This window comes from Marmota flaviventris, chromosome 3 (genome assembly GCF_047511675.1).
Source record: "Marmota flaviventris isolate mMarFla1 chromosome 3, mMarFla1.hap1, whole genome shotgun sequence".
Taxonomy (NCBI): domain Eukaryota; kingdom Metazoa; phylum Chordata; class Mammalia; order Rodentia; family Sciuridae; genus Marmota; species Marmota flaviventris.
This window is the reverse complement of record NC_092500.1, coordinates 5,110,652-5,135,578: the sequence shown is the minus strand read 5'-3', so window position 1 is coordinate 5,135,578 and position 24,927 is coordinate 5,110,652. Positions and strand designations below refer to the sequence as shown.

Sequence of the window (24,927 nt, the reverse complement as noted above, 5' to 3'; positions counted from 1 at the left end):
GGAAATGACTGCGATTAGCGACTGTCCTGGGGGCGCCGTAAAATAAATGGGACGCTCCAGGAGAGGGAGCGGAATTAATTAACCACGGAAGGGAAGGTGCTCACCCACCAGCGTCCCAGGGAGTGGGCCCAGAGGGCGCAGGGACCAGCTGCCACCACGCCACCTCCACATGGCGGGCACTGGTGGGCAGGGCCATTAAAGGGCCACCCTCCCCCCACATCCTCGCTGGAACTTGATGGCAGGGAACGATTCAAGAGGCACACACCAGGCGAAGCCGTCCTCGCTGGCTCCCGCCCCCCAGGCTGCTGTCCCCGAGCCCCGCCACCGGTACTTGTCATCGCAAAACAAAAGTCAAACAAACCCTCCACAGAGCCTCTCAGCCCTGCTCTGCGGCAGGGAAATGGCTCAATTAATGCTGCTCACGGCCTCGTCGCTGCTGAAGCGATATTTAGAGAGATTAAGTGAGTCCACAGGACAATGGCCGGTGGGACAGACGCTCGCAGAGAGAACCGAGACGCAGAATCGCAGGCGCACGGTGGTCAGCGACCGGGGAGGGCAGAGCACCCACGGTGGCCGTGGCTGTGGCCACGTGTGGACTCGGGGGGGCTGGGCTTCTCCTCGTCATTCTGACTCTAAAGAGTGTCAACCCCCGTGTCGAGGATGGTCCGGGTCCTCTGCAGACTGGCCGCACACTGGAGCCTACTCTGAGCTCAGGATCCTCCTGCAGGTGAACCTGTCGGTGCCTGTTTTACAGACAGGAACACTGAGGCTCGGGGACGTCCAACAGGTGCCCGGGCTCCCCGTGTACCAGGACCTGGGGCAGGAGCTGGCCGCTCTGTTCGAGGGTGGCTAGGAGCAAAATTGGTGTGAAATGAGCCCGGGGGTGGCACTGCTAACTGCGTGTCCGGGGGTCTTGGGTGGGTGCCTTGCCCAGGAAGGAAGTAGGTGACCAGATGGGCATCGGCTGGTGCCTCGGCCAAGGCTCTGAGGGCCAGGAAGGACCTTCCCCGTGGGGCCAGGGAAGGGAGAGACCCCAAAGGAGCAGAACCCACCCTGCAGCCGGCCCGGCACCTCCTCCCCCGCCTGGTGGCTGGCGGCCCTCAAATGGCCGGGCCAGGGGGCGCCACACTGCTTCAGTGGGCAGTGGACCTGAGCAGAGAGGGCTTGACATGCCAGCGCCTGGGAACCAGACTTCCTGTCCCCCGGGGACACTTGGCTGGAATCCAGTCCCCCTGCAGCTGACCCGCAGGTGACTAAGCCAATCGCTTGGCCTCAGTTTCCCCTCCATAAAACGGAGCTCAGGGTGTCCAGCCGCAGAGCTGCCCGGGCTACTCTTCACTGTCCTGCGCGCCAGGCCCGGGCACAAGGCACTCGTCCACTCGGCATCTGGTTCCTGGGTGCCCACCGTGTGCCAGGTGCTGCCCTGGTGTGGGGGGCTCCGCTGACCATGGGACACACGGATCCCCACAGACCAAGGCCAACAGGAAGGCGGCGTCAGGCTGCGGCAAAGCCAACCAAGGATCAGGGGAGGGTAAGGGATGGCGAGATGGGGCGGGGGCTGCGGCTCTGCAGACCCAGGACGGGACGCCTCTGGCAGGTGACTCCGAGCAGGCACCAGGTGGGAAGGAGGCAGTGAGTCCTACAGGTATCTGGGAGGGGAGCTGTTCAGGGAGGGGCGGGGACAGGTGCAAAGGTCCTGGGGCAGAGCAGAAACCACACAACAGGGCCTCTGGCTGCAGAGCTGGGGAGAGAGCGTCCGGGGGGGCCCCACTGCTCAGGGGAGGCTGGTGGGTCTGCAGGAGGTGGAGGGTCCTGGGGGAAGCCAGGGGACAGAGGTGGCACCAGGCCCCCAAGTCCTGCAGGACCAGGACCATGAGCCCACTCTGCAGAGGACCCGGCTCCCGGGGCCCCTCTGTTTCGCCCTTGCTGTCCCCACGATGGGCAGCACTGGCCTGTCCAGGAGCCTGTTCTGGACGCGGGGAGCTGGCCCAGACCCAGTGCACAGGAGACTGCCAACCCAACAGGACCCGGGGACCTGAGCACCCCCTGGACTTGAGATGCCCAGGCCACCCCCTTCCCGGCCACATCGGGCCTTTTCCCCGGGCTCCGAGCGACCCCAGGGCCTGGGGGCTGGCAGCCTCCACTCCTCCAGCCACAGCCGTCCTGCGCCTCCCCCCTGGGCTCCTGGGTGACGGGTGCCCGGGGAGGTTTAGGGTGAGGAGGAGCCCCCCGGGGTGATGGGGAAGGCATGACGGGCCCAGCACTGATGGAGAGGAGGGACGTGGGGCTGGAGTGGGGGGTGTTTCCGGCTGGGTGAGGTGGGAGGAGGCTCTGGGGGAGTGGGCAGGGGCTGGGGCACAGGGCTCAGGCCAGGCGTGGCCTGGGAGACCTGGGCTCAAGCCCATGATTTACTGTGTGTCCCTGGGCAAGCCACTCACCCTCTCTGGGCCTGCAGCCCGTGTTCGCTCATCTGTGGAAGCCCCCGAGAGCTCCTTCCCTGGGCGAGTTACCAGGGAAACCTGATGGGTGCCTCGAAGCCAGGCGCTGAGCAGGCATTGAGAGGGGAATGAAGGGGAGGGCCAGGGCAGGTGGGCAGGGGCCGTGCGGCCAGTCTAGGAGCTGAGGCCCTCTGGGGGGACGTGGAGGCTGGAAGTGGGTGGGGACCAGCGTTGGGGCCTGGATGCTGCGAGTGCCCACCCTGTGGCCGCAGCTGGTGGTCCTGCCTGGGGGCCAGGGCCCAGTCAGCGCCACGCAGCGGGGCCTGCAGCCGGTGCTGCTGAGGGTCCACAGGGCGGTGTCCTCCTCGGGTGAGACTGGACGTGCTCCCTTGGGCACTGCAGGCCTCTCGGGCGGGCAGCCCGGCTCGGACGCTAGATGCCACCTACGACGGTCACACCTGGCCCTGGCACGCCCCAGAGGCAGGAGCCGTCCTGACGCACATGTGCCCAGGGGCTGGGGAGGGCCACTGGCCAACGTCCAGCCCCAGCTGCAGGAGACGCGGCTTCACCCCAGACCGCCCTGCTCTGCGGGCCTGGAGGCGCCAGGTGCCCCCTGGTTCTGTGGCCACAGACCCCGGTCAGGACGCCCCCGTCGCCAGCAGACGCTCACCCTCCTGCTCTGCCGTTGTGTCCCTGCTCCCCTGGGGTGGGGACCTGCCCTCTGTCCTCCGTCACCTGGCGCCACAGGAGACCTGCCCAGAGGACCCACAGGGTCAGCTGTCCACTGAGAGGAGCAGGCCCCGCCTGCCTCCTCCAGGACGGACGGAGGCGCTCCTCCTGTCCCCGAGCACCGCCGCTTGGCGCCTCGTGTTAATTATTTGCGTCATTCATTAGGGACGGTGGCTACCTGGAGTGACCAGTGATCATGGACCAGCTCGGCTGCACCTCCCGGGAGGCACCCCAGAGGTGAGCCGCACACCTACTATGTGCTGGTGTTTAACTCAACCCTCAGGACGACCCTGGGGAGGGCTGGGGCTCTCCCCTTGACCCCTTCCCCAGAATTGGGAGGTCAAGAAGGGCCAGGCGTCCACCCGGTCACGGGGCTGGGAGTGGCGCTGGGCCCTGGGCTACCTGCAAGGCCTTCACCCGGAGGGAGCTGCTGCCGGGGTGGGGGTGGGGGGCAGCGGGAGGCTCTGGGCGCCGTGGGGGGAGGGGATGCTGTGCCCCAGCTCCGGTGCCCAGGCTGAGCTCGGCCGCCCTGGCTTGGGCCCCACACCCAGGCACCCGACTGGGCACTGCCAGCCTCGCAGTGGGCTCCTGATCCCAGGGCCTGGGACAACCTGCGCCTGCCCAGGGCCAGGCCTAGGTCTGCCGGCCCCACGGCACGGAACCAGGCAGGAACGGGAGCTGGCCTAATGTGGACGGCCTGTGGGCAGGGCTCTGCTGGGGCAGCTGTCCCGAAGGGCTGACCCTCCAAGGCCCTGCCCACCCCATCTTCCTCTCTTCCTCGAGGGCACCGCGGGACACCTGCCAAGTCACCCCACGCCGTGTGTGACTCAAGGCACGGACAGGAACAAAGCGATTCCCTGTTTCCTGACCTCAGGCTGAAAGTCTCCCCCGCCCTGAAGCCCCTCTGTCCCCACCGACCGGTCAGTGACAGTGGGACACCCAGCACCTCTCCTGCTTTGCCTCTGCAGCCAGGAACCTCAGGTGACGCGCAGCGGCAGCGGCTCCCACACCAGCGCCCAGCGCGTCGGCTTCTGGGCTTTGTTCCCAAGCTGCGCTGCCACCTCTCTTACCTGTGGTACCAGGATCGGACCCACGGGCGCTCGACCGCGGAGCCACCCAGCCCTGTTGTGCGTTTTATGTAGAGACAGGGTCTCCCTCAGCTGCCCAGGGCCTCACTAGATTGCTGAGGCTGGCCTGGAGCTCGCGGTCCTCCTGCCTCAGCCTCCCGAGCTGCAGGGACTACGACCAGGGAGCCAAGCGCAGGGTCCAGAGAAGGTGCTCAGTCGGCCGGCACTGGCCGCGGTCACTCACCAGGCAGACGAGCTCTGGAAGGACATCAGCGGTGGGCTGTGGGCATCTTCCCGCAGCGTGTGCACAGCCTGGGGGGCCGGCGGCTGGGAGCCCGGGGGAGGCTGGGGCTGCGGGGCCGGCGGCCCTGGCCGGGGGGCGCGGGCAGGGTCCCCCCAGCGCTGGGGGTCCTGTTTCATCCAGCGGCCCTGCAGGCCCCAGCGCGCCAGGTAGACCTTGCAGACGTCGTAGTTCATGGCCGAGTAGTAGAGCAGGTCCAGCAGCAGCAGCAGGAGCACGAGGAAGCCGTAGATCCACACCCCCAGCAGGGCCGTGTAGTTGCTGGGGAGAGACGGACGGACGGACATGAGGCGGACGGCCCTGCCCAGGCGGCTGGCACCGGGGGCACGGGCCAGGGCTGCGCGGGAGCTCCCAGCGGGCACCAGGCTCGGCCCCGCCCCCCCGCCCCGCTGCCTTCTCCCGGGTCCTGGGCCTGCCCTGGAGGACCCCAGGTCCTCACGCAGGCTCCGCCCACCCTGCCGCCTCCCTCGGGCCTCCCTGTGGCTGGGCGGCCATTGCCCGTCTCCCTGGCCTCACCCTGCACACACCTCCTGTCTCACCCCTGGGCAGCTGTGGAGCCTGGGGACACCGGGGGACACCTCACCCCCCACGTGTCATTCAGGGCCTCGGCTCGGGGATCTCCACGATGGCCTGAAGTCACGGTGGCCCCCGTCCCACCCGTCCCCTGCCTTTCTGTCCCTTCCTGGGGGCCTTTCACTCTGGCTGTGTGGTGGGGGTCCCCCCCCACTGTTCCTTATTCATCCACCAACATCCCCCGCCCCCACTGAGCACCCAGGCCTGCACCCTCCTCTGGCAGAGGTGACGGGACTCTTGAGGGCCTTGTGACCCAGGTGCAGCCCAGCCTCCTTGTGGCCAGCGCTGGTCCCTGAGGAGCGCGGTCTGCCTGTCGCCCACGCAGGGCCTTTGCACAGGCTGCCTTTCTGCTGCTCAGCTCTCCACCCGCCTTCTCCTTCCTCCCGTCAGCCCCTGTGGGAGGCCGCTAGCCCCAGGAAGTCTCCAGGTGCCCGCCCCTCCTCTGGTCACCGCGCCATTCCCCCACCCCTCCCCGAGGCTGGGGGCTGGTCCCCAAGGGTCGGCCGGGTTCTGAGCCCTGGTGCCACGGAGCCATGAGCAGTGCTCGCAGGGCCTGCAGCTGCTGGAGGAACCGGATCATTAGTCCCTCAAACGCCACCCACAGCTGCTCCCTGCTGTGGCATCTGCTCGGTGGCTGTGCCAGCAGCGCCAAGGAGGAGGGCTAACGCGCACCCACGAGCAGAGTCAGGCCCAGCTGTTGCTCCCCAACCCCCAAACGAGGCCCCTAGGGCACTGGGACCCCCAAGACCCCACCTGAGCGGGGCCCATGGTGCTGTAGCCAGGGACCTGGTTCTCACTCCTCCCCTGCCCGGCTTTGCTGTGTTTCCTGAGAGAACCGCCGCCCGTCTCTGGGCTGGAGGAGAGGCCAGAGACTCCAGTGTCAGCTTTCAGGAGCTGGATCTCTCCAGACCTGGAGCAGCCCTGGCTTCAGCGTCTCTGCAGGAAGCAGGGCTGCTCCTCTGGACTCTGGGCCTCCCAGGGCTGAGCCAGGGCCAGGGCCAGGCGCCCTCTGCCCCGGCCAGCAGTGCTCCCCTCACTTGGCCACTCAGTTCCTGGACCAAGGACTCGCTGGGTGCCGGGGTGACAGGGAGGCGGCTGTGTCCCGACAGGTGTGTGGACCCCCAGGGCCGACGCTCCAGGCTTGGCGCCTGCCGGGGGGCGGGGGAAGCAGCAGGTCGCTGTGGCCAGGTCCCCCCACCACGGCCACCACAGAGGGGACACTGGATTTTTCCGGAGGCCTCTAGACAGAATTCCTGCCGGGAAGGAGCAGCAGCCTGACTCGGCATCGGGGCAGGAATGTGGGGCAGACAGGTGGCCACGCAGACAGGGAGGCGGGCCTGGCTGTCCTCTCTCCGGCAGCCCCAGAGTGGCTTCTCAGGGTTCCCACGGCAGCCGCGGGGCCGAGGGGGAGGGGCGGGGAGGGGGCAGCTGTCTGCGGTCGGTCGTGTCCAGCAGAAGGAAGTCCCCACACAGAGCATCGCCTGAGCCCGGAACACCCAGCCCGGAGCGCAGCACCCGGTTCCCGGGAGCAAAGGGCAGCAGGAGCGTGGACTCCTGCCCAGGCTGGGCCTCGCTGCCCGCCTGTCCGCACTGTGCCCACCTCCCGAGCGCCCTGCTCTGCCGCCGCCCCCTCCAGGCAGCCTGCCGTGACGCTCCCAGAGTGCTGCGGGCTTCGCTGTCCTGCAGAACTGGCCGCCCTTGGACACGGGGAGGCCCTGAGGGCAGCGCTGGGGCCCGCGGGTCTCTGAGCCCAGCTGTGAGCACAGCTCATGGCCAAGTGGCCTCCACGCCGACGTCCTCCTGGCGCTCGCTGACCCCGAGCAGCCACCTTAGCCGTGTGAAGGGCCCAGGCCTTGCGCTTCTGAGTCCTTAGACGGCGCCGTGTGCCCATGTGCCGAGAGGGACGACCCGCTGACCGAAGAGACAGAGTCGTCTGCGGGAGGTGGCGCAGGGGCGGGAGCTGCTCGTCCCCGGGCTTGGGCCCTGGGGCTCCGAGGGCTGGAGTCGAGTGTCACCGAGGGGCTCTCCTGCCTCTGCCCACGGTGTCCACTGGCCCTGGCCCAGCCTCTGCCAGAATCCGAGGGCTTGTTCCGCTTCTCCCTCCTCCGAGAGCTCCTGGCCGAGGGTCACCGTCATTGCGCTCCGTGGCCAGTGGCTGGTGTTGGCGTCCACCCGCTGCCCACCCGCCCCTCCCTGCTGGTGCTGCCAGCACCGGGTCCCCTCCGCTGCCTGGGGGTGGCAGGCTGGGCCACCAGGCCACAGACCCGTCCCTGGGCAGCTCCTGCCCCTGTCCTGCCTGGGTGGCCGGCTGGGAGGAGTCAGGCCTGGTAGGATTTTAAAACTTCAATTAAAAATACGTGAGCTGCAGGCTAACTCCACCCGGAGGAACGGCCCAGGGCCAAGAGCAGGGGCTGCGCTCGGGGCAGACTCGAGGCCCGCAGAACCAGGGACAGCGGCAGCTGGGAGTGCTGGGCACAGGAGAGTCCTGCTGGGCCTGGCTGGGGGACGCGGAGGTCAGGGCACCCGGGTTCAAATCCTGGTTCTGCAAATTCTCCCTGTGGACCTCGGGGAGCTGAGCAGCCGCTCCCTCGTCTGTGAAGGGGTCACTCCGCTGCCTGCTCCGTGGTGAAGCTGTGGGGCCTCAAGGAAGGGCCTGGAAAGAGAACGGACCCACTAAGCGCTGGCTCCTTCAACGAAGGCCCAGAGGGAGGCTGGAGAGGCCTAGGCCCAGAGAGGCACAGGGCTTTGCTCAAAGCCACACAGCAGTCCGTGGCAGGGCCTGGCTTCGGGCCCAGGAAGCCCAGGGAGGCAGACTGTTCCTGTCACAGTGTCCCCGCCACTCCCTGGGGGGCATCTCAGAGGGACACCCATGCCCCTCTGAAAACAGGCTTGGTCATGTGACAAGCTGGGCCGGGCACGGTCCTCGGTGCCAGGGAGGTGATTTCACAGCTTCCTGTCCAGGACTCAGGCCCACCCAGTGCCACCACTAGGGCTGGGCGGGCCGGTGGGGTGGCGGGGATCACGGTGGTCCACGCAGCAGGGCAGGTGCCGCGGCTCAGCAGCAGCCCTGAGCCAGCGCCTGGCATCTCCACCTGGGATGTCCCCGGGAGGCCACTTCCTCGGCCAGGGACACAGCAGGAGCCAGAAACAGCCTTTGTCCCCAGGCCCCGGGACCCGGGGGCTCATCACCCTTCGCTGAGCGGGGATCCTGGGACAGAGGACCGGCCCTGCGTGTCCTTTAGTGCTGTGTGGCTCCAGGCCTCTTCTCACTGTCTCTGAGCCTCAGCCCCAGAGAGCGGGGCGAGCGGGGCCTCCTTCCCGTGGACAGCTCTCTGCAGTGGTGGCAGCGAGTCAGGCCCCAAACCGGGGCAGGTCCTCAGGATGCTCCTTCCCTTCCCTGGAGGCGGAGGGCACTCGGGTCAGGAAGATGGTTCTAGAAGCTCTCCAGTCTTCCTGCGTGTGCTGAGCGGAAGTTCGACACCCAGCGGGGCTTGGCAGGGGTGAGTGGGGGACAAGACAATTTGGTGACTTCTGACCCCACCCTGGGGCTGGACCCTGGGCTTGAGGCCTGTTACAAGGGACGCGAGGTCACGTGAGGGAGGCTGGGACCCAGACATCGGGGTGCCCCTGACACGGGGAAGGAGGCCGTCAGGGCGGGTCTCGTGGGAGGTGGGGAGAGCCCTGTGCCCGCGCCACAGCAGCAGCGCCCAGGCCTTCGGAGACTCCCTGAGCCACCTCCTACGAGCTGTTCCTGCCCCGTCCCCACCACCTGGTGACAATCTGATGCTGGCTCCCACCCGAGACTCCCCAGCTGCCCCTCTGCCACCAGCCCACCTGGGCTTGGCCCACAGTCCTGGAGCCCAGGCAGCTGGACAAGGGCTCCTGAGGCCCTGATCCGTCCCCAGGTCGTCCCTCGTGGAGCCACAGCCCCAAGCTGTCCTTGGGCCTCTGGTCACCCCAGGTGCTCAAGGGCCCCCTTGTCCCGTGGAGGCACAAGGACAGCTCAGAGCCCTCCTGGCCCCAGGTTCCCTCAGGAGAGGATCCCAGCACCTCTGCACCCCAGGAGGCCCTGCCGCCCCCTGGTCCCCAGTCACCCTTGAACTTCCTGCAGGGATCTCGGGCGGAGGCCCCTGGGCCGTGGGCTCCCGCCTGCCTCTCAGCACACTGGACGCCCCGGCCTCCCTCCAGGACGCAGAGTGCGGGTGGGCAAAGTCCAGGTCTGTGGGGGCTCATCACACCAGGCCTCCCACCCCCCAGGGAGGAAGGGGGCAGGAAGACGCTGGAGAACACAGGAGCAGGGGTGGGCGGGCCACCCGCACCGTGGGCCGAGGCCAGGACGGTGGGGGGAGCGCTGCTGGCATCTGGTGGGAGAGGCCGGCCTGCCCCACAGCCCAGGACATGCAGGGCAACAAAGAATGACCTGCCCAAGGTCAGAGGGGCCGGCACAGCCCTGTCTGGGCCTCTCCCCCCTCGGATCTGCCTCCATCCGCGAAGATCCAGGAACTCCAGGCAACTCCGGGCCTCCCGGGCTCCGCCATGCGCCTTCCCCAGGCAGGTGGCTCCCCTGCTGGGTGCCCATCTTCCCCAGTGTGACATGGCTAAGGATGGGCGGCCGCTGAGGCAGGCGGGAGAGTGGGCGCAGAGCCTGCCCGAGGCGCTCCCTGGGTGCTTCTTAAGGTCGAGGAGTAAAAGCGCAAGTTCAAGTTCTGGTTCCCGCGTCCCGTCCTCTCCAGCGAGGGCCTTCCTCTGTGGTCCAGCTGCTCGCGAGCAGCCGTGGCGTATTCCACGTGCAATCCCGGGAAGTGTGCAGATTATAGAAACCTGTGGGCTCCGGAACAAGGATCCCAGGCGCCAGGCGCCAGCCCCTGCAGTCGGGTTGCTGCCAAGCCTCCGAGAGGCTTCCACGGCCCCCGCAGCCCCTCGGGTCCTAACCCCCGTCCTGGTGACGCTCTGCTCCCTCACGAATTGGCCCTTGTTCTTAGAAAAGGCTCGGGTCAAACTGCAGGCCTGATTCCAGTCCCGCTGTGACGGACGGGGCTTGCTGAGCGACTTCACACACAGAATTATTCTAAGGCCTGAGCAGATGGCAAGATATTCAGGGGAAGCCGTGCATTTGAGGAAGGCAAGCTGGGGAGCTGGCCTGGGGGGAGGAGGGGAGTTTGCATCTCCTGCCCAACCAAAGGGAGGACGCAGCTTCCCCCTGAGTGAGCACAGCATGATGCAAAGCCCTGGGAGTCCCCTCGACAGATGGAGAGATGGAGGCTCAGCTCCGAGCCCACTGCCCCCAGCGGTCCTGCTAATTCCTCCACAGGCACTCCACAACAACCCCTTTCAAGCCCATGTCTCCTGACTAGGAAAAAAATGCATCGACTCTAAGAGCCAGCCTCATGCTTTCTGGGAAAATATTTGAAGCATCTCGTGAAAGTTAGGAATGCCTGACCAATAAACAGGAGCCAACACTGTTGTTTTAGAAGTACTCGCCAACACACTTGGACAAGAAAAAAGAAGGGAGGCATACTCATGAGAAAGTAGGAGACAAAATCATCCTAACTGGAAACCCAGGAGAATCAACTGGAAAAGTGTTACAAAGATAAGACATTTTAGTAAGTTGGCTGAGTACGAAATTCATAAATAGAAATGATTAGCTTTTATCACCTTTATCATCTGAGCAGTCAGAAGACAGGGTGGAAGGAAACACCTTATTTATAATAGCAACATGAAAAGAAATAAGTAGGAACAAATGCAAAACTTATTGTACAACATCTCTACGAAGAAAACTGTGAAGTGCTATGAGGGAAAATTTGAACCAATAAAAATATACTGTATCCTTGGAGATAAATACTCCACATATGAAAAGTCATTTCTTGGCTTCACCTATGAATTCAAAATGATCTCAGTTCAAAATCATGATTAGATTAGTGGGTTTTTTGTTTGTTTGTTTGTTTCTGTTTCTTTGCAGAACTACACAAGCTAATTCAAACGTTCATATAACCAAGAGCCCGGGGAATAAGCCGAGATGTGAAAACATACTAAAGATCACCGTCGTTAGCAGAGTGAGACACTGAGACACCAGCCAATGGATCACGGAGAGTCTCACCATCTGCCTGACACTCCAGTTTAGCACATTATGGTACACGATATTTGCATTTTACACCAGCAGAGAGGAGATGGACAATTCAGTGAATGGTGTTGGAAAAAGTGGCCTCCCCATTTTGGGGGGGAAAAAAACAGTAATAATAAAATTGAATTCCTGTCTCAAAACTTACATCAATATAAGTCTTTTGATATAAATGATAGATTTTTAAAAAAGAAAGTAAAACATAAAAGAAGTAGAGATGACATGGGGGGATTTTTAATAACCCCATTAGGAAAATCCTTGCTCAGTATGATATAAAACCCAGAAGTCCTAAAAGAAAAACATTGGAAATAATGTGATTGCGTAACAATTAAGTATGAGAAAAAAAATCACCAAATCAAAGGCAAAATACGAAAATTTTTCTTCTTATATAAAGAATTCCTATAAATAAATAAAAAGACCAAAATGCAAAGGGACACAAACAGGTAGCTCACAGTTCAAGCACAAACGGCCCTCAGCATGTGAAGATGCTCAGTGTGGTCCACAGTAAGAGAGACAGGCGGTTTTGATCTTCCAGGCCTTGACTTAGCCCATCCCCTGCTTCCCACCTGCAATCTCTGCTCCCATACCTCGGTCCCCTCCTTCAGGAGCCTGATCTCAATGTGTTTTCGTCACTTTAGGGAAAGGACTGCAGGGTTAACCTCTGAGTCGATGGTGTCGATCCATATTATTGAACAAGGCTGAATGAACGTGGGAACTTGGGCCCAGGGCACCCCAGGCGCCGGCACCTTCTCTACCTGAAACCATCTATGCACACGACCCCAGGGAGCCTCTAGCAGGCCTGAGAGGCGGGCGTGGCACTCGGGTTTCTCAGAGGGCAGACCCTGGAGGCTTTGTTGGGCTGCCTGGGCCCCTCCCCAGGGGTCACGCTCCCCAGGGGTCACTGTGGCACCGGCCCTGGGGCTGGCTGGAACTCACTTGTGCATGTAGCCCTCGGAGCTGGCCGTGAGGTTCGCCTGCATCACCGCCTGGAACTCAGACTCGTTGCAGCAGTATTTGAAGACCGTGTTGTTATGGTGACAGCAGAGGATGAAGGTTTTGTTGTCCGAGAGCCGGGGGCAGTGGAAGCCAAAGTGGTAGCGGCCCTTGTGGTCCGTGTACGGCTCGCAGACCCGGAAATGCGCGGAGGAGACTGAAAAACAGGTCACCAGATTCCGTGGGACCCCGACCACTGTGCCCAGGGGCAGGATGGGCAGCGGTCCAGTCCTGCTGGCCCTCCCTCCCCGGGAAGCCTCCTGGCTCCTTTCCCCCAGAAGCCCTGGTTGTGTACTCTGAGGCCAGGGACTCGGGGCTCCTCCAGGAAGAGCCACGGCCCCCCTCGCGGGGAGGGACCCCTCCAGCAGCTAGGAGGCACTCACAGTGACTGAGCGGCCACTCTGCGCCTCCCAGGCCCATCCCGTCTAGTCCAGTGGCCACCCTAGCAGGTGGCTTGGGAATCCCACTTTACAGACGGGGAAACTGAGGCTTAGAGGCCTGCAGTGACGCAGCTGCGCTGGGAAGCAGGGGGAGCAGGAATCGAACCCAGGCCTGCTTGGATTCCACTTGTTCCTGGGTGGGGCCACTGACAGACAGGCTGGCCCCTGGGGTGAGAGGCATGGAGGAGACTGGGTTCTAGCAGCAGCCCCTCCAGCCAGTGGTCCTGCCCACCTGCTGCCCTGCCCTGCCCCAAGGCCTCCCAGGCTCCCTCCCCACTGCAGGGAGCCAGCTCTCTGCTCTCCCTCCCCCAGCTCCGGAGGGAGGCCCTGGGCTGCCGGCCTGGGGCCCAGGATGGTATTTATGAGCAGCCAGCCGGGGTGACACACAGGAGTGCAGGCTGAACAATGGAAACCCTGGAGCCGCTGCCTCAGGCTTAATTAGTATCTTCATAAAAGGGATCCTGTATCTAATTTGTATCGATGAAAAGGGGCTTCGCTGGCTGAATGCGCCTCTCCAACCACCAGGCACTGGCTCTGCAAAGCCTCCACCAGCGAGCTGGGAGCTGTCTGCCGAGGTTACTAGGCTGCACCCACACTCACCCCCAGGCTGTGCCTCCGGGGAGGCCAGGAGGGGCTGGGCTGGCAGGTGGGCGGTGCCCCTCAGGCTCCCGGTGCAGAGGTTGGCTGGGGTGCCCCGACTCAAATTCTGTGCCCCTTCCCCAAAGGACAGCACCCTCTTCTGCGGGGTGGGGCACAGGAGCCTCTAGGCTCCCTTGATCCCCTTGACCTTGGGAAACAGCTCTCCCAGGACGCAGAGGTGACTGCACATGCCCAGATGGAGCATCTGCCGACAGAGATCATGGATTCCACTGTAGTGAGGGCAAAGTGAGGCTCAGGGCAATGGTCCTCAAGGCATGGTCCCTGGCCTGGCCTATTGCACCCCTGGGGACTCGTCCCAAAGCAGATTCCCAGGCCCCTCGTAGTCCTTCCAGATCAGCTCTGGGGCACGGCCCTCAGTCTGTCCAGGAAGCCCACCAGGGATGCTCATGGGCTAGGTGGGACCCCAACCTGGCAGAGCCACATGCCAGGGCCAGAGCTGAGGGTGGCCGCGGCCATCAATCCCGCCTCGGTCCCAGTCCATTGGCCTCCCCCTGTGGGGCCAGCAGCAGGCTGTGCTGGCTCAGGGCAGTGCCCAGCTCCCCTCCTCACACAGCAAGAGCTGATGGGGCAGCTGCTTCCTGCTCAGAGTCCTTTCCTCATCTGTAGGAGGAGGCCAGAGGTTCTTCTGCCCCAGGGGACCTTGAGGACCAGAGGAGCCCATGCATGGGAAGCCCCTGCCTGGAGAACCCCACTCCCAGCCCCTCGTGGCCTCCCTCTAAGCTGTGCCCAGCAGCGCGGTGGGGGCTGGAAACCACCATGGGACATCAGTGGCTCAGAGAGGAAACACAGTCGGAGACAGAGACAGTGGACAGAGGGGGAGCAGGAAAGACAGGAAGCCTCCGGCAGAGAGGGCACTGGCCCCGCTCAGAGCAGGCGCTGGCTGGTGTGCTGGGCCGCCCCTCTGCTGAGGGCAAGGGAGGCCTCTCTGGTCAGCCCCGGCTCCCATCTTTGTACTTGGGAGTCTGATAGGGGACATGGTGGGGAGCTGGTGTGGAACCCGTGGGGTGGCCCCAGTACCGGGGCTCTGCCTGGGCCAGGTTCCCAGCCCCCAGCCTGCTGTATTGGCTCAGGCAAGTGAGCCCTGGGCCTCAGTGTCCTTGCGCAGGGCCGTGCGCAAAGGGCCCTCGGGCTCTCCCTCGAGCAGGCGGGCGAGGGAGCAGGGTGCTGTGCACAGTAGGTCCTCACGGCCCGCCATGGGCGGGAGCTGGTCGGGGGGCACCAGGGCAGCGCCCGGCTGGGCCGCGCTGACCACGCCCCTCCCGCCCGCCTCCAGGGTTTACCTGCGGAGAACAGCAGGGACAGGAGCAGGGCGAGCCGGTTCCGGGACTGCGGGCCACAACTGGTCATCGTTTGGCTGGCATCGATCCGTGCAGCGCCGCCTGTTTAATGAGACCCGGGGGAGGCTGGGTGTGGGCGGGCGGCGCAGGGCGGCGAGGGTGGAAACCAGCCATCCAATTTCCTCTCCGGAATGAACGGCCTTCCCCACCGTCACCTGCCACCTCCTTTTCTTTTCACCGCAAAATGAGACTGAATCAGAGGAGGACGACGGCTCAGGTGGTGGAAATAACCCGCGGGGCCGCGCGTCCCTAACGGGGACTTCCATTAACCCCTGGCCCGAGGGCGAGCACCGGGCAGGGGCTCCCCAGGCCCTGGGGACACGGCGGGGACTAAAGAGAAGCGAAACAGGACTAGGCAGAGCGGTGTGCCTTCCCCGAGGACAGCGACGAGCCACACAAACAAATGAATATTTAAAATGCCACGAGGCTCGGAGCTCGCCCTGCGCTGGAAGCGGCCAAGGTTCCCGGGACTCACGGGAGGGCGGGACAATGGAACTCAGCAGGGACACACACAGAGTACTGCTCAGCCTTAAGAAAGCAGGGGATTCTGACCCTGTCACAGGGCAGATGGACCTGGGGACCTTGTGCTCAGGGAAGCAAGCCGGTCACAAAAGGGCACGCACTGGGGGGCCCCACTGGCCTGGCGTCCCCGGGAGAGTGGGGCCCCCAGGGCTGCCCCTGCCAGGTGGAGGTCCTGGCCTCCGTGCAGGACTCCACAGCCCCTCCCTGTGCTCACAGAGAAGACTCCCGCTGGTCAGTCCTGGGTCCACTCGGGAGGCCCTCACTGAGTGTCCCCAAAGACAGTCTGAGATGAACAGTTGCAGAGACTTAGCTGACAACCGGCTCTGGAAGAGGAGCGGGGGAAGGGCAGCCGATGCCCAGCTCAGACTGCCCCAGAACCCCGCCCTCGGCTCCTGGAGCCTGGTCAGGGAGGGCAGAGGGGCCACCAGGGGGGCCGGAGGCAGCTCTGCATCCTGTGGGCAGTCAGGCCTGCAGGACCGGCAGGCCTGCAGACCGGCAGAGCCACTCTGACACCCAGAGGTTGGAAACCAGCGCGGGGTGACAGGTTGAAACCCAGGCTCGCAGCCTTGACCTCGCCCCCGCCACAGAGCGGCACGGGGGGGGGGGGGGGGGGGCCTGAGCAACGGGGTGCCCACCCCAGGAGGTCTGGTGTGCCAGGACGGGGTGGCTTGCCTGCAGAACACCCCTGGCTGGCAGCCTTCGCATCGAGACCCCTGGTGGTGACGTGGGGCTCGCCCGGCGGGGGGAGGGCCCCTCAGGTCTCAGCACAGAGGGGGCCTCCTGCTCCCACCTGCCCTGCAGCTCCCCAGGCTGAGAGCTGCTTAATTGCTCTGAGCCTGGCCCCCCCTGCCTCCCTCGGCCTCCTGGGAGGGTGAACGGAGATTAAAGCATCTGAGTGCTTAGGAGAGATCTCCTTTCAGGGAAACCTCAGGATCCACCCTGGAAATACGCTGAGCCCACGGAGCCCTGGGCCCAAGACGACCACCCGCCTGGGCCCGACCCGCGGACTGGGAGAAGCTGAGGCTGGGGGGCAGAGTCAAGTCCCCAGGCTCCAGGACCTATAGGGTGGGGCTGCCCTCATTCTGATCAGGGGTCAAGTCCAGGAGCTACTGGGCCAGCTGGGTGAGTGACACAGGTCCACCTGCACCAGGGCAGGGCTCCTTCCCGCCACGCCACTCCCTACAAAGTCCACTGCCTGTTTTTTGGGGGGTCACTCACCCTGGGGCGCCTGGCCCTCCTTGCTGTGAGTCCCGTCCTGCAGCAGCTCAGTCAGAAGCTGCTCAGATGCCACCTCCTCCAGGAAGCCCCCCTTGACTCTGCTGCCTAGAAGCCCGCCCCTCCCCCCAGGCCTGTCTGTTGGCTTCCAGTTTCACAAACTGGTGCCCCTTCCTCCTCTCAGCAGCCACCTGCCACCTCCAACTCAGCCAGGCTCCCATCTGGGTTCTAGGGACATGACAGAGGAGAGTCCTTGTCCCCTGGCTGGGCTGTGGAGGGAGCTCACCAGCTCCACCCCATGACCGCCACAGGCCCTGGCCAGAGCGGAGGGCACGGCCCAGTAGTCAGGCCTGGAGGGAACCCAGCCAGCTCTCAGGCCTCTTTCTGTGGCGCTGAAATCACAGCCATCTCAGAGCCTGATGCGAGGGTCACCTGCGTCCAGGCTGGGCAGGTCCTGCCCCAGCGGGGGCTCCCCACATCTAACTCATCTGCAGGCCGACAGGCCCCTGTCCACCTCATGGCCGGCCTGAGTGAGCAGCAGTCAAAGCCACCACCCACTTGCTGGACAGTGGTCCAGGGTGGGACCTCACTGCCCAGGCTCCCGAGGGGCTGGAGTACCAGGACTGCAGGCAAAGTCCTGGGGAGGCCAGTCATGTCCGTTCCCTCTGGGCCAGAAGGTGGCTGCAGACACCCCGAGGGCCCCAGGGCCAGCCTGGTCCTAGACGGTCACTGCCTCGGGCCACACATTCCCTGCCCAGTCACAAGACCAAAGCAATGGCCTGGGCCCTCTGCAGGGCCACAGAGAGGACCTGGGTTTGGGGACCATGAACACTGGGAATAGGACATGTCACACAGTCAGGCACCCCGGCCCAGGACCTGCCATAGGTGACGTCTGCTCTAGCGGGACCCTCACATCCACTTGCTGCCCAGCCTGCTGGGCCCTGTTTCTGGGGGTTGCACCTGGGGGCTGCCATCCCCTGGCTGTTTTGTGGGTGAGCTGGACACTGTCCAGGACCTCACTGTTATCTCCGCAAACCCCACGCAGCCCCAGGAGGCGGATCATCTCAGAAAGGAAGAGACTGAGGCTCAGAGATGCAAAGTGACGTGCTGGAGCTCACACAGCACTTGGCTGCAGGCAGGAGGCCAAGCAGGCTCCAAAACCCACTCAACCTCCCAGCGCCCAAAAGGCGTCCCAGGCCCCCAGGCCCCCAGCGAGCGCAGTGAGGTCTGTCTTCCCGGGCTCGCTTCTTGAAAAAGTTTAAGCCACCTGAGATGGCAGCTCCGAGCGGACCCTTGGAGAGCTGGAGGACATTCTGCCTCGGGGGGCCCCCTGGGCGCTCTTGACCTGGAATCACGAGTCCGGCCCACATCTCTGTGGTCTGCCGCCAGGGTCAGCCGGGGACTGCTGTTCTGAGGTTGGAGGGTTATTTTTAAACACCAAATTTGGCAAGGCTGGGGAGCCGGGGGAGGGCGTGTGGACAGCAGCAGAGCTGGGAGATGAATTAGACCCTCGGGGACGGGAGGTCCCTTGCACATGAGCCAGGCCACCAGGGCGGCGGGGAGGAACCCTGGGGCAGGGCCCCACGGCCTGGTGGGGGGTGACGGGACACCATTGGCCTGAAGCTCTGGCAGCCTTGGGGTCTCCCGCTGCCCCTCCTCAGCCCACCCTGCCTCCTCGGCACCTGGCCGAGTGCATCTCCTCTTGCGGGGACCACCCAGGGCGGCCAGGCCTGGGGCTTGGGCTGCTCTGCCTGAGGCCAAACTCATGTGACCTGGGTGAGCCATCGAGTCCCAGAGTCCTCTGTGCCGGAAGGGGCTTATGGGGTACGTGATCCACAGGCGCAGGTGTGACAGCTGAGACGGGGTGCCGGAGCCTCGCCCCCATGGAGCCCACGTGTCCTCCCAGCTGGCCTCTACCTCCGCGGTCCCAGGCCGGCTTCCCAAGTGCCTGCCTGCTCACCCTGCTTAGGAGGTCTGGCCTCGCCCACCCCAAGGCCTCCGAGCACAGCCTCACCCTCTCTGCTCCTCCAGCTTCAGCCTCCAAGGCCCATGGCTCCTCTGAGCCTTTGCACGTTCTGTTCCCAGCTGTGCTCGGTGCCTGAGTCTCCACCGAGGAGCCCACCCCAGGCCTCTCCTCTGCACCCCGTGGCTCCTGCAGGGGGCTCCCCAAACGCTGGCCCTCCCCACCCCAGGGCTGTGCGGCCTACTCGATCTGAGCGACTCTGAGAAGGGCACATGGGAGCAGGGGTCAGGGACAGGACACTGCCCCAGGGGCATGGTCCTCTTCAGACATGAGCCACACTGGCCCTGGCCCTGAATTTTCTAGCCCCGGGGACAGAGAAGGACCCAGGCTGGTCACTGTGGAAGCCCCAAGCCATCTCGCCCCCCTCCCCAGGGCAGGGTGGGAGGCCAGGGGAGGCGAAGGCCCGGCCCGGGCACCCGGGCTCTCAGCAGCTGGTGGCGCCCTCCAGAGCCTGGGCCTTGGCGGGGAGTGGCCCTCTCCCAGGTGCCTTCCCTAGCTGGCCTGGTGCCCCTGCCGACGCCATCCCACAGCCCTGCCGCTCTGCCACTGTGGGCCGAGCACGGCACGTCAAACAGGACAGGAAAGGCCCCGCCTTGGGACCTGCGGCCCGGGCAGGGTGGGGTCAGTCATCATGCCAGCCACATGATGCTCAGTGGCCAGACCTGCAGGATTGTCAGTGGCAGTCATGTTGGCGTTAACGTGGACGAGCATTCAGCAAGGACAGGGGACAGGCAGCCCTGCGGGTGGCAGGTGCCCATGGGTGTGTAGGAGCCTCACACGGGCAGGGACTGGGACCCGGCTGCTCTCCCCCATTGGCCCCTGGGCCTCGCACACCGTGGACTGCCCTGGCCAGCGCCAGCAGGCCCCGGCCCCCAGGCCGCCCTCTCCCCGCGCCCCTGGTGACGCGTCTGTTTTCAGGACAACACGTGCGAGGAGGTTATGAAACATCCCTGGAATGCGAAGACCAGGAATAAACACTGCTCAGACTCCATGCTGCCTGAAGCGAGATCAAAGCTTGTCCCTGTGACCCTCCTGTGCTCGCAGGAGGCAGCCGCAGGAGGAACTGGGACACGTCCTCTCACAGCGCTGGCTGGGGCCAACGTCTGAGAAACAGACACTGGTCAGAGCCACCTGGCCACCTGCTGTCGGGGCGCTGGGCTGCAGGACCACAGTGTGAGGGACCGGATGGGGCCCCGGGCCTAGCGCAGCACCGTGAGCCGAGCCCTGCTGGCCCCCAGCCCGGGGTCACTAGCGTGCCCACGGAGCCAGCCCTGCCAAGCCCACTCTGCTTTTGCCCGTTGCCTGAGCAGCGGGGGCGGGGCACAGGTGGGCACTTGGTGAACGTGCTGAGCCGTTGGAGTGACCTCAGAGAGGCGCAGGGATGGGCCCAGAGCTGCAGGGCGGCGGGTGTACTTTGAAGCAGGTCTGCTGCGGTGGCTCTGCGTGACAGCGCCCTCAGTCCCCAAACTCTGTGGAGTGGTAGCACTTGCCCGCTGGGTGACCCGGTGAGTGAGTGCGCTGGCCTCGGCCTCCTCACCGGCTCAGGCAACCATGGCCACCCTGGTGGGGACAGAAGGTGGACGGAACGGAGCAGAGGCCGCGGGGCACCGCGGACGGCGGGTATCTGGTGTTGCCCACTCAGCTCCTCCCAAGGCCAGCGTCTAGAGGACAGAGCTGGCCCCCACGCCCTGGTTCTCCAGTCCCCTCCCACGTTAGCTAGGCCTCGGGCGGCACGGTTTCCTTCCCTGCTGGGACAAGCTCCCAGAGGTGGGGACTTCCGTGCCTCCACACCCCCCACCATGCCTTGCGCACAGGAGGTGCTGGATACACACTCACTTCACCTCCAAGAGCGGACACCTGGACGGGAACTGCGGCGGCCAGGTGGGGGTGGGGGGAGCCCCGCAGACTGCAGGGGGCTGTGGGCGGGTGAGCAGGGCGGCAGCTTGGAGACCGCTCCCGTCCCCCCCGGCCCCTCGCTCAGGAGGACCGGCCAGCTGATGCCCACAGAAGGCCCCCTCCCTGGCCCCTGCCTTCTGAGCCCTGGGTCCAAGTTCTAAACCCTGTCCCTACCGCCCCCCGTTTCCCACCCTCACCCTGAGCCAGCTGTGTCCCCATTAGAGCTCTGTGGCTCTAGGGTGTTGGCCTGGCTGTCACCCTGCCCTGCAGGTGTGGACACCGGAGCCCGGGAGGGAGGGGCTCATGCGGCAGCTCCCGGCTGCTGGGTTCTCCTGGGGCCTCCCGGCCCCCCTCGGCCTCCTCCCTCGGCCTCCTCCCTGGGCCTCCCCCCTGGTTACGCAGGGGGTGGGCAGGGACAGCCGTGGCCCTTGGCAACTCGACCCTGTGTCCGCGGATTGTTGGGCTGCAGGGAGGAGATAAGGCAGCCTGGAGTCCCGCGGCACTTCCCGGTGGAGAGCACAAACATCACATGAGAGTGACTCACTCCAAGTGCCAGGCGGGGGAGGGGCAGCGATGCCTCGGTGGGTGGCCCTGCGGCTCTCTTGGGGCCTCCTGGGTGCCAGGGACCCAGGCACCCGGGAGAAGAGGAGCCAAAGCCCTGAGTCTCAGCCCCCATCAGGCCCGGGAAGCACCCCACTTTGACGGGGCTGGCAGGGCCCAGGAGGAGACGGAGGCGGCATCATCTCTCCATTCAGGAATCCTCCCTCTCGCCATCCCTCCTACGTTGCACAGCAACCAAACGTCCTTGTGCCACAACCTGGGGCATCCTGAGGGCGTAGGGAGGTCTGGGTCGGCACAGTGCTGGGAGCCGAGGTGGGACAGGTGGGCTGGCCTGCAGCAGACCAAGGAGGCTGGGCCTGCAGTGGCTCGCACCACTGCCTGGCACGTGCAAAGGCCCAGAGGTGGGCTGAGCTGGATGCGGGGTCGAGGAAGGGAACCAGGGATGGTGCCATAGGTGGGCAGGGCTTGGGTGCTCCGGGCACAGTGGGTGCTGGTGGTTACCTCACAACCCACAGGAACCATCCATAAAGAGGGCCGGTGAGGAAGGGGTGGGGAACCCAGACAAAAGGACATGGAAGGGCAAGTGGAGAAGGTGCACCATATGAGCACCTACTGTGTGCGGGAAGGAGACTCAGGAGGAGTGTGGCCCCCACACAGGCAGGGGCCTGAGTGGGCCAGGGGTCTGTCCCCTGGCCTCTGCCTGGCCGCTCTGGGCTGGCCTGCCGAGAACAGGAAGCCGCTCCCGCCCGGGGTGGGAAGGGAGCTGAGGAAGTGCATGTGTCCAAACCGAGGGTCAGAAGGCCAGGCCCGCGGGGAGCCAGCAGGGGAGAGCCAGAGGGAGCGCCAGAGGCTCCCCAGCCCCCACTGCTGGCCACTGCGTCCAGCTCGCCCCTCAGCCGAAGCTCTGCTCTGAGCCCCGTCCCCAACCCCACACGAGGACCTGGACACAGGGTGCCAGGCAGAGGAGCTCATGGGCACTTTGTCAAGGCCACACAGAGGCCAGTGGAGGAGACAGTCATGACCGGGCGGTCACATGCCAGCGTGGGCACCACACAGGGCTCCTCGCCACCCAGGCCACCTCCCTGGTGACAGACACCATCACAAGGTGCATGTCTGCGGGGGCTTTGCAGCCTTCTGGCTGCCCTCGGCCTGGGCACTTGTCCAGGGCAGGGACCCCGGCCTCGCTCCTGTGCCCAGCACCAGAGAGACCTGGAAACGTCCAGGGTCCTTATCTGCCAGGCTTCTGACTCAGGTGCCAGACCCCAGACAGACCTGGGCCACTCCCCTTCTGGGGCCCTGGCCCCTCTCCTGGCTCTTGGTCGCCATCAATCAATCCTAAGCCCCAACAAAAGGACAGCAGGGTGCCGGGCCTTGTGTAGTCAGCGGGGCGCCAGGCCCAGGCCGCTGTGCGTCTGGGGGAGCCCAGCCCTTCCAGGTGGAGCCCGGGTGGGCAGGTGGGCCCAGCTGCAGTCTGGGGTCAGGGCTGCCGCACCCTGGAGTGACCGTCCTCTGGTCCTTACGCAGCCGTCTCCGGGCTCACTGCCTTCTGCACCCCGGCTACAGTCCAGGGCTAGGGTGAACAGAGGCCTCTGGCTGGACAGGGCCATCCCAGGCCCCACCCGCTCATACTCAGCCTGTGAACCCCCTCTCGGGCCTCAGTCCCTGTGGTCAGGTGGGGCTCGGCGGGTCCTTGCAGGAGCCCCTCTATACCAGGCACTGGTGACATCTGCAGGGGACAGTCAGCCTCTTGAGGAAGGAGCCCAGAGCCCAGACGGATCTGCCCAGAGCGTCGTCAGCAGCTGGGCCGACCTCCTGGCTGACCCTCTTCCTGTCCCCCTGGCCCATCCCCCAGTCCTCTCCCCAGGGAGGATTGCCCCTCCTGCCCCTGTGCAGAGTGGCCCCAGGGCCTTGGCTGTGCAGCCGCACGGCCCCTGCCCCCCAGGCCCAGGCCCCCACGTACCGCGTCCCTCTCAACCTAAGCTGGCATTTCCACTGCGTCCAGCGCCCAGCTCTGGGTGGCATTTAAAGCTGGGCCACACAGAAGCCAGCTGCCCTCTCCCTCCCCGGTCCTGGAGCTCGGCCTCCCCTGAGCCAGGCCGGAGATAAACTCCTTTTTCATCCCTTTTGGTGGACAGAGCACAGCAGCCAGGAGGCCCGCATCTAGCCCTGGTCCCTAGCCTGGGGCGGGCGGCCATCGTGAGACCCGAGGAGCCTCGCGCAGCCCGGGTGGGGAGGGGGCTTGGCTCTCATGATCTGGAGGTGGACACAGGAGTGCAGAGTTTATGGCAGGCGCCTGGCAGCAGAGCCCTGAAGGATGAGAGTAGGCAGGGTGTCCCTGCAGAGGACCAAGAGCCAGGTGGGGTCGCAGCTGCCCAGCAAGGTGGGACATGGCAGCTCTCTGCTCGGGTCCAAACATCCTGCTCAAGTTCCCGCTCTGCCTCTTCCCAGCTGTGAGACCCTGGGCAAGTCCCTTGGCCTCTCTGAGCCTGGTGAGGCATGAAAGGATGGACAGGGCGCAAGGCTCGGTTTGCTCTTCACAGCTGTCCTGCGCGCAGGAGTCCCCCTTCCCTGGGTCCCAGGGTGGGGCCCCAGGAAGGCCAGCTGTGAGCAGGCCACAAGGATAGGGTTTTATGTCCCCCTGCACACGGTGGCTTCTTATCCCAGCCCCTGGCTTTGGGGCCATCACCAGCACCCCCTTTCTCCTGGGCAAAGGCCTGGGCCCCGGCACCTCACTAGGACACCCACAGCAGCCCTGTTTCTAGGGGAGGACCTGGAGGGCGCCCGCACCCAATCAGGGGCAGCACCACCGGAACCCAGGCCTCCAGATTCAGTGCTGGCGGGGGGCGGGGGGGGGCACAGCTGTGACAGGGCACAGAAGCAAGGGCCTGGGGCACCCAGGAGCAGGCTAAGGGGGTGTCGAGGGTGTCCCATCCTGACACCTGTCATTGACAACAAGCAAACAAAGAGGGCATTGCCTGGAATGGTGGAGGGTACCAAGGCCCAGGAAGAGGGACGGACCCCATCCCGGGCTTGGAGGGCAGCAGGTGAACCTGGCACCAAGGCTGAAAGAGTGTGTACAGGCCGGGGCGGGCAGCGACCAACATCCAGCCGCTCGGGAGGCTGAGGCAGGAGGATCTCAAGTTCACAGCCAGCCTCAGCAACTTACCAAGGCCCTAGGCAACTCCGGGAGGCCCCGTCTCTAAACAAAACAAAGAAGGGCTGGGGGTGGCTCAGCGGCTAAGTGCCCCCGGGTTCCATCTCAGTCCCAAACAAAGTTTGCACATAATCCAAAGTCTGCAAGAGGGCAGAGGGCCCACCACAGCCAGCCGGGCCCACGGGGGGCAGGGGGTCCCACATTCTCCAGAAGGCTGCGTTCCCTGCGCCCAGGACCGGGGTTTTCCGATCCCAGGAAGGACTGGACCCTGCTGGATTCCCAGCCTCCTGCTAAGTCCCGGGGACACTGCCCTGGGGGGCTTCCTGGTCATAAACTCTCTCTGGCCCTCATTTCTAAGCGAGGGCCACCAGGTGATAAAATGTCCTGGTAATTCAGGGGGATCTGACCTGGAGGACTCAGGTAACCGCAGAATCCCCAGGTCGCCTCTCACCTGGCCCCACCCCCACGTGCCTACACCTCCCAGGTCTTGGGGAAGAGGCTGGGGAGGCCCTGCAGATGCCGAGTTGCTGCCTGCACTAAACCCTGCGTTGCCACCTGGCCTCAGGTGACTCAGAGACCTGGGGGATGGGCTCTATCCAGTGCTCAAAGAGGTGACAGTGGGTGACCTCTAGACACATGTAGATCACGGACCTGCCTACAGAGACCAGGCAAGAGAAAGGCCCCGCCTCCCATTTGTCACACTGCTGCACCCCAGGACGCGACAGCAGGCCCCGCGTGGAATCCAGACTCGGAAGAGACCCCAGCGGGTACCGGCTGGGCAGCTGCGCTCCTGGGTGAGCTCAGGATGGGCACCAGCCAGGGCCGGAGCTCACCAGCACGGCCTTGGACCAGACGGAGCCTCAGGTTCCCCATCTGTCTCGGGGGTGGTGACCAGACGCT

At 64.8% G+C, this 24,927-nt stretch overlaps 1 protein-coding gene across 1 annotated transcript in view; it reads right to left on the bottom strand.

Moving 5' to 3' along the window:
• The window catches only part of Shisal1 (shisa like 1), a 54,145-nt gene that overhangs the window by 17,544 nt on the left and 11,674 nt on the right, over nt 1-24,927 (bottom strand). Inside the window, exons 2-4 of the mRNA XM_071609133.1 lie at nt 14,600-14,698; nt 12,163-12,376; nt 4,479-4,796 (exon numbers count right to left, since the gene is read on the bottom strand). Coding sequence (XP_071465234.1) covers nt 4,479-4,796; nt 12,163-12,376; nt 14,600-14,666 — 599 coding nt within the window. The 5' untranslated portion in view covers nt 14,667-14,698. The remainder of the gene's footprint in view (nt 1-4,478; nt 4,797-12,162; nt 12,377-14,599; nt 14,699-24,927) is intronic.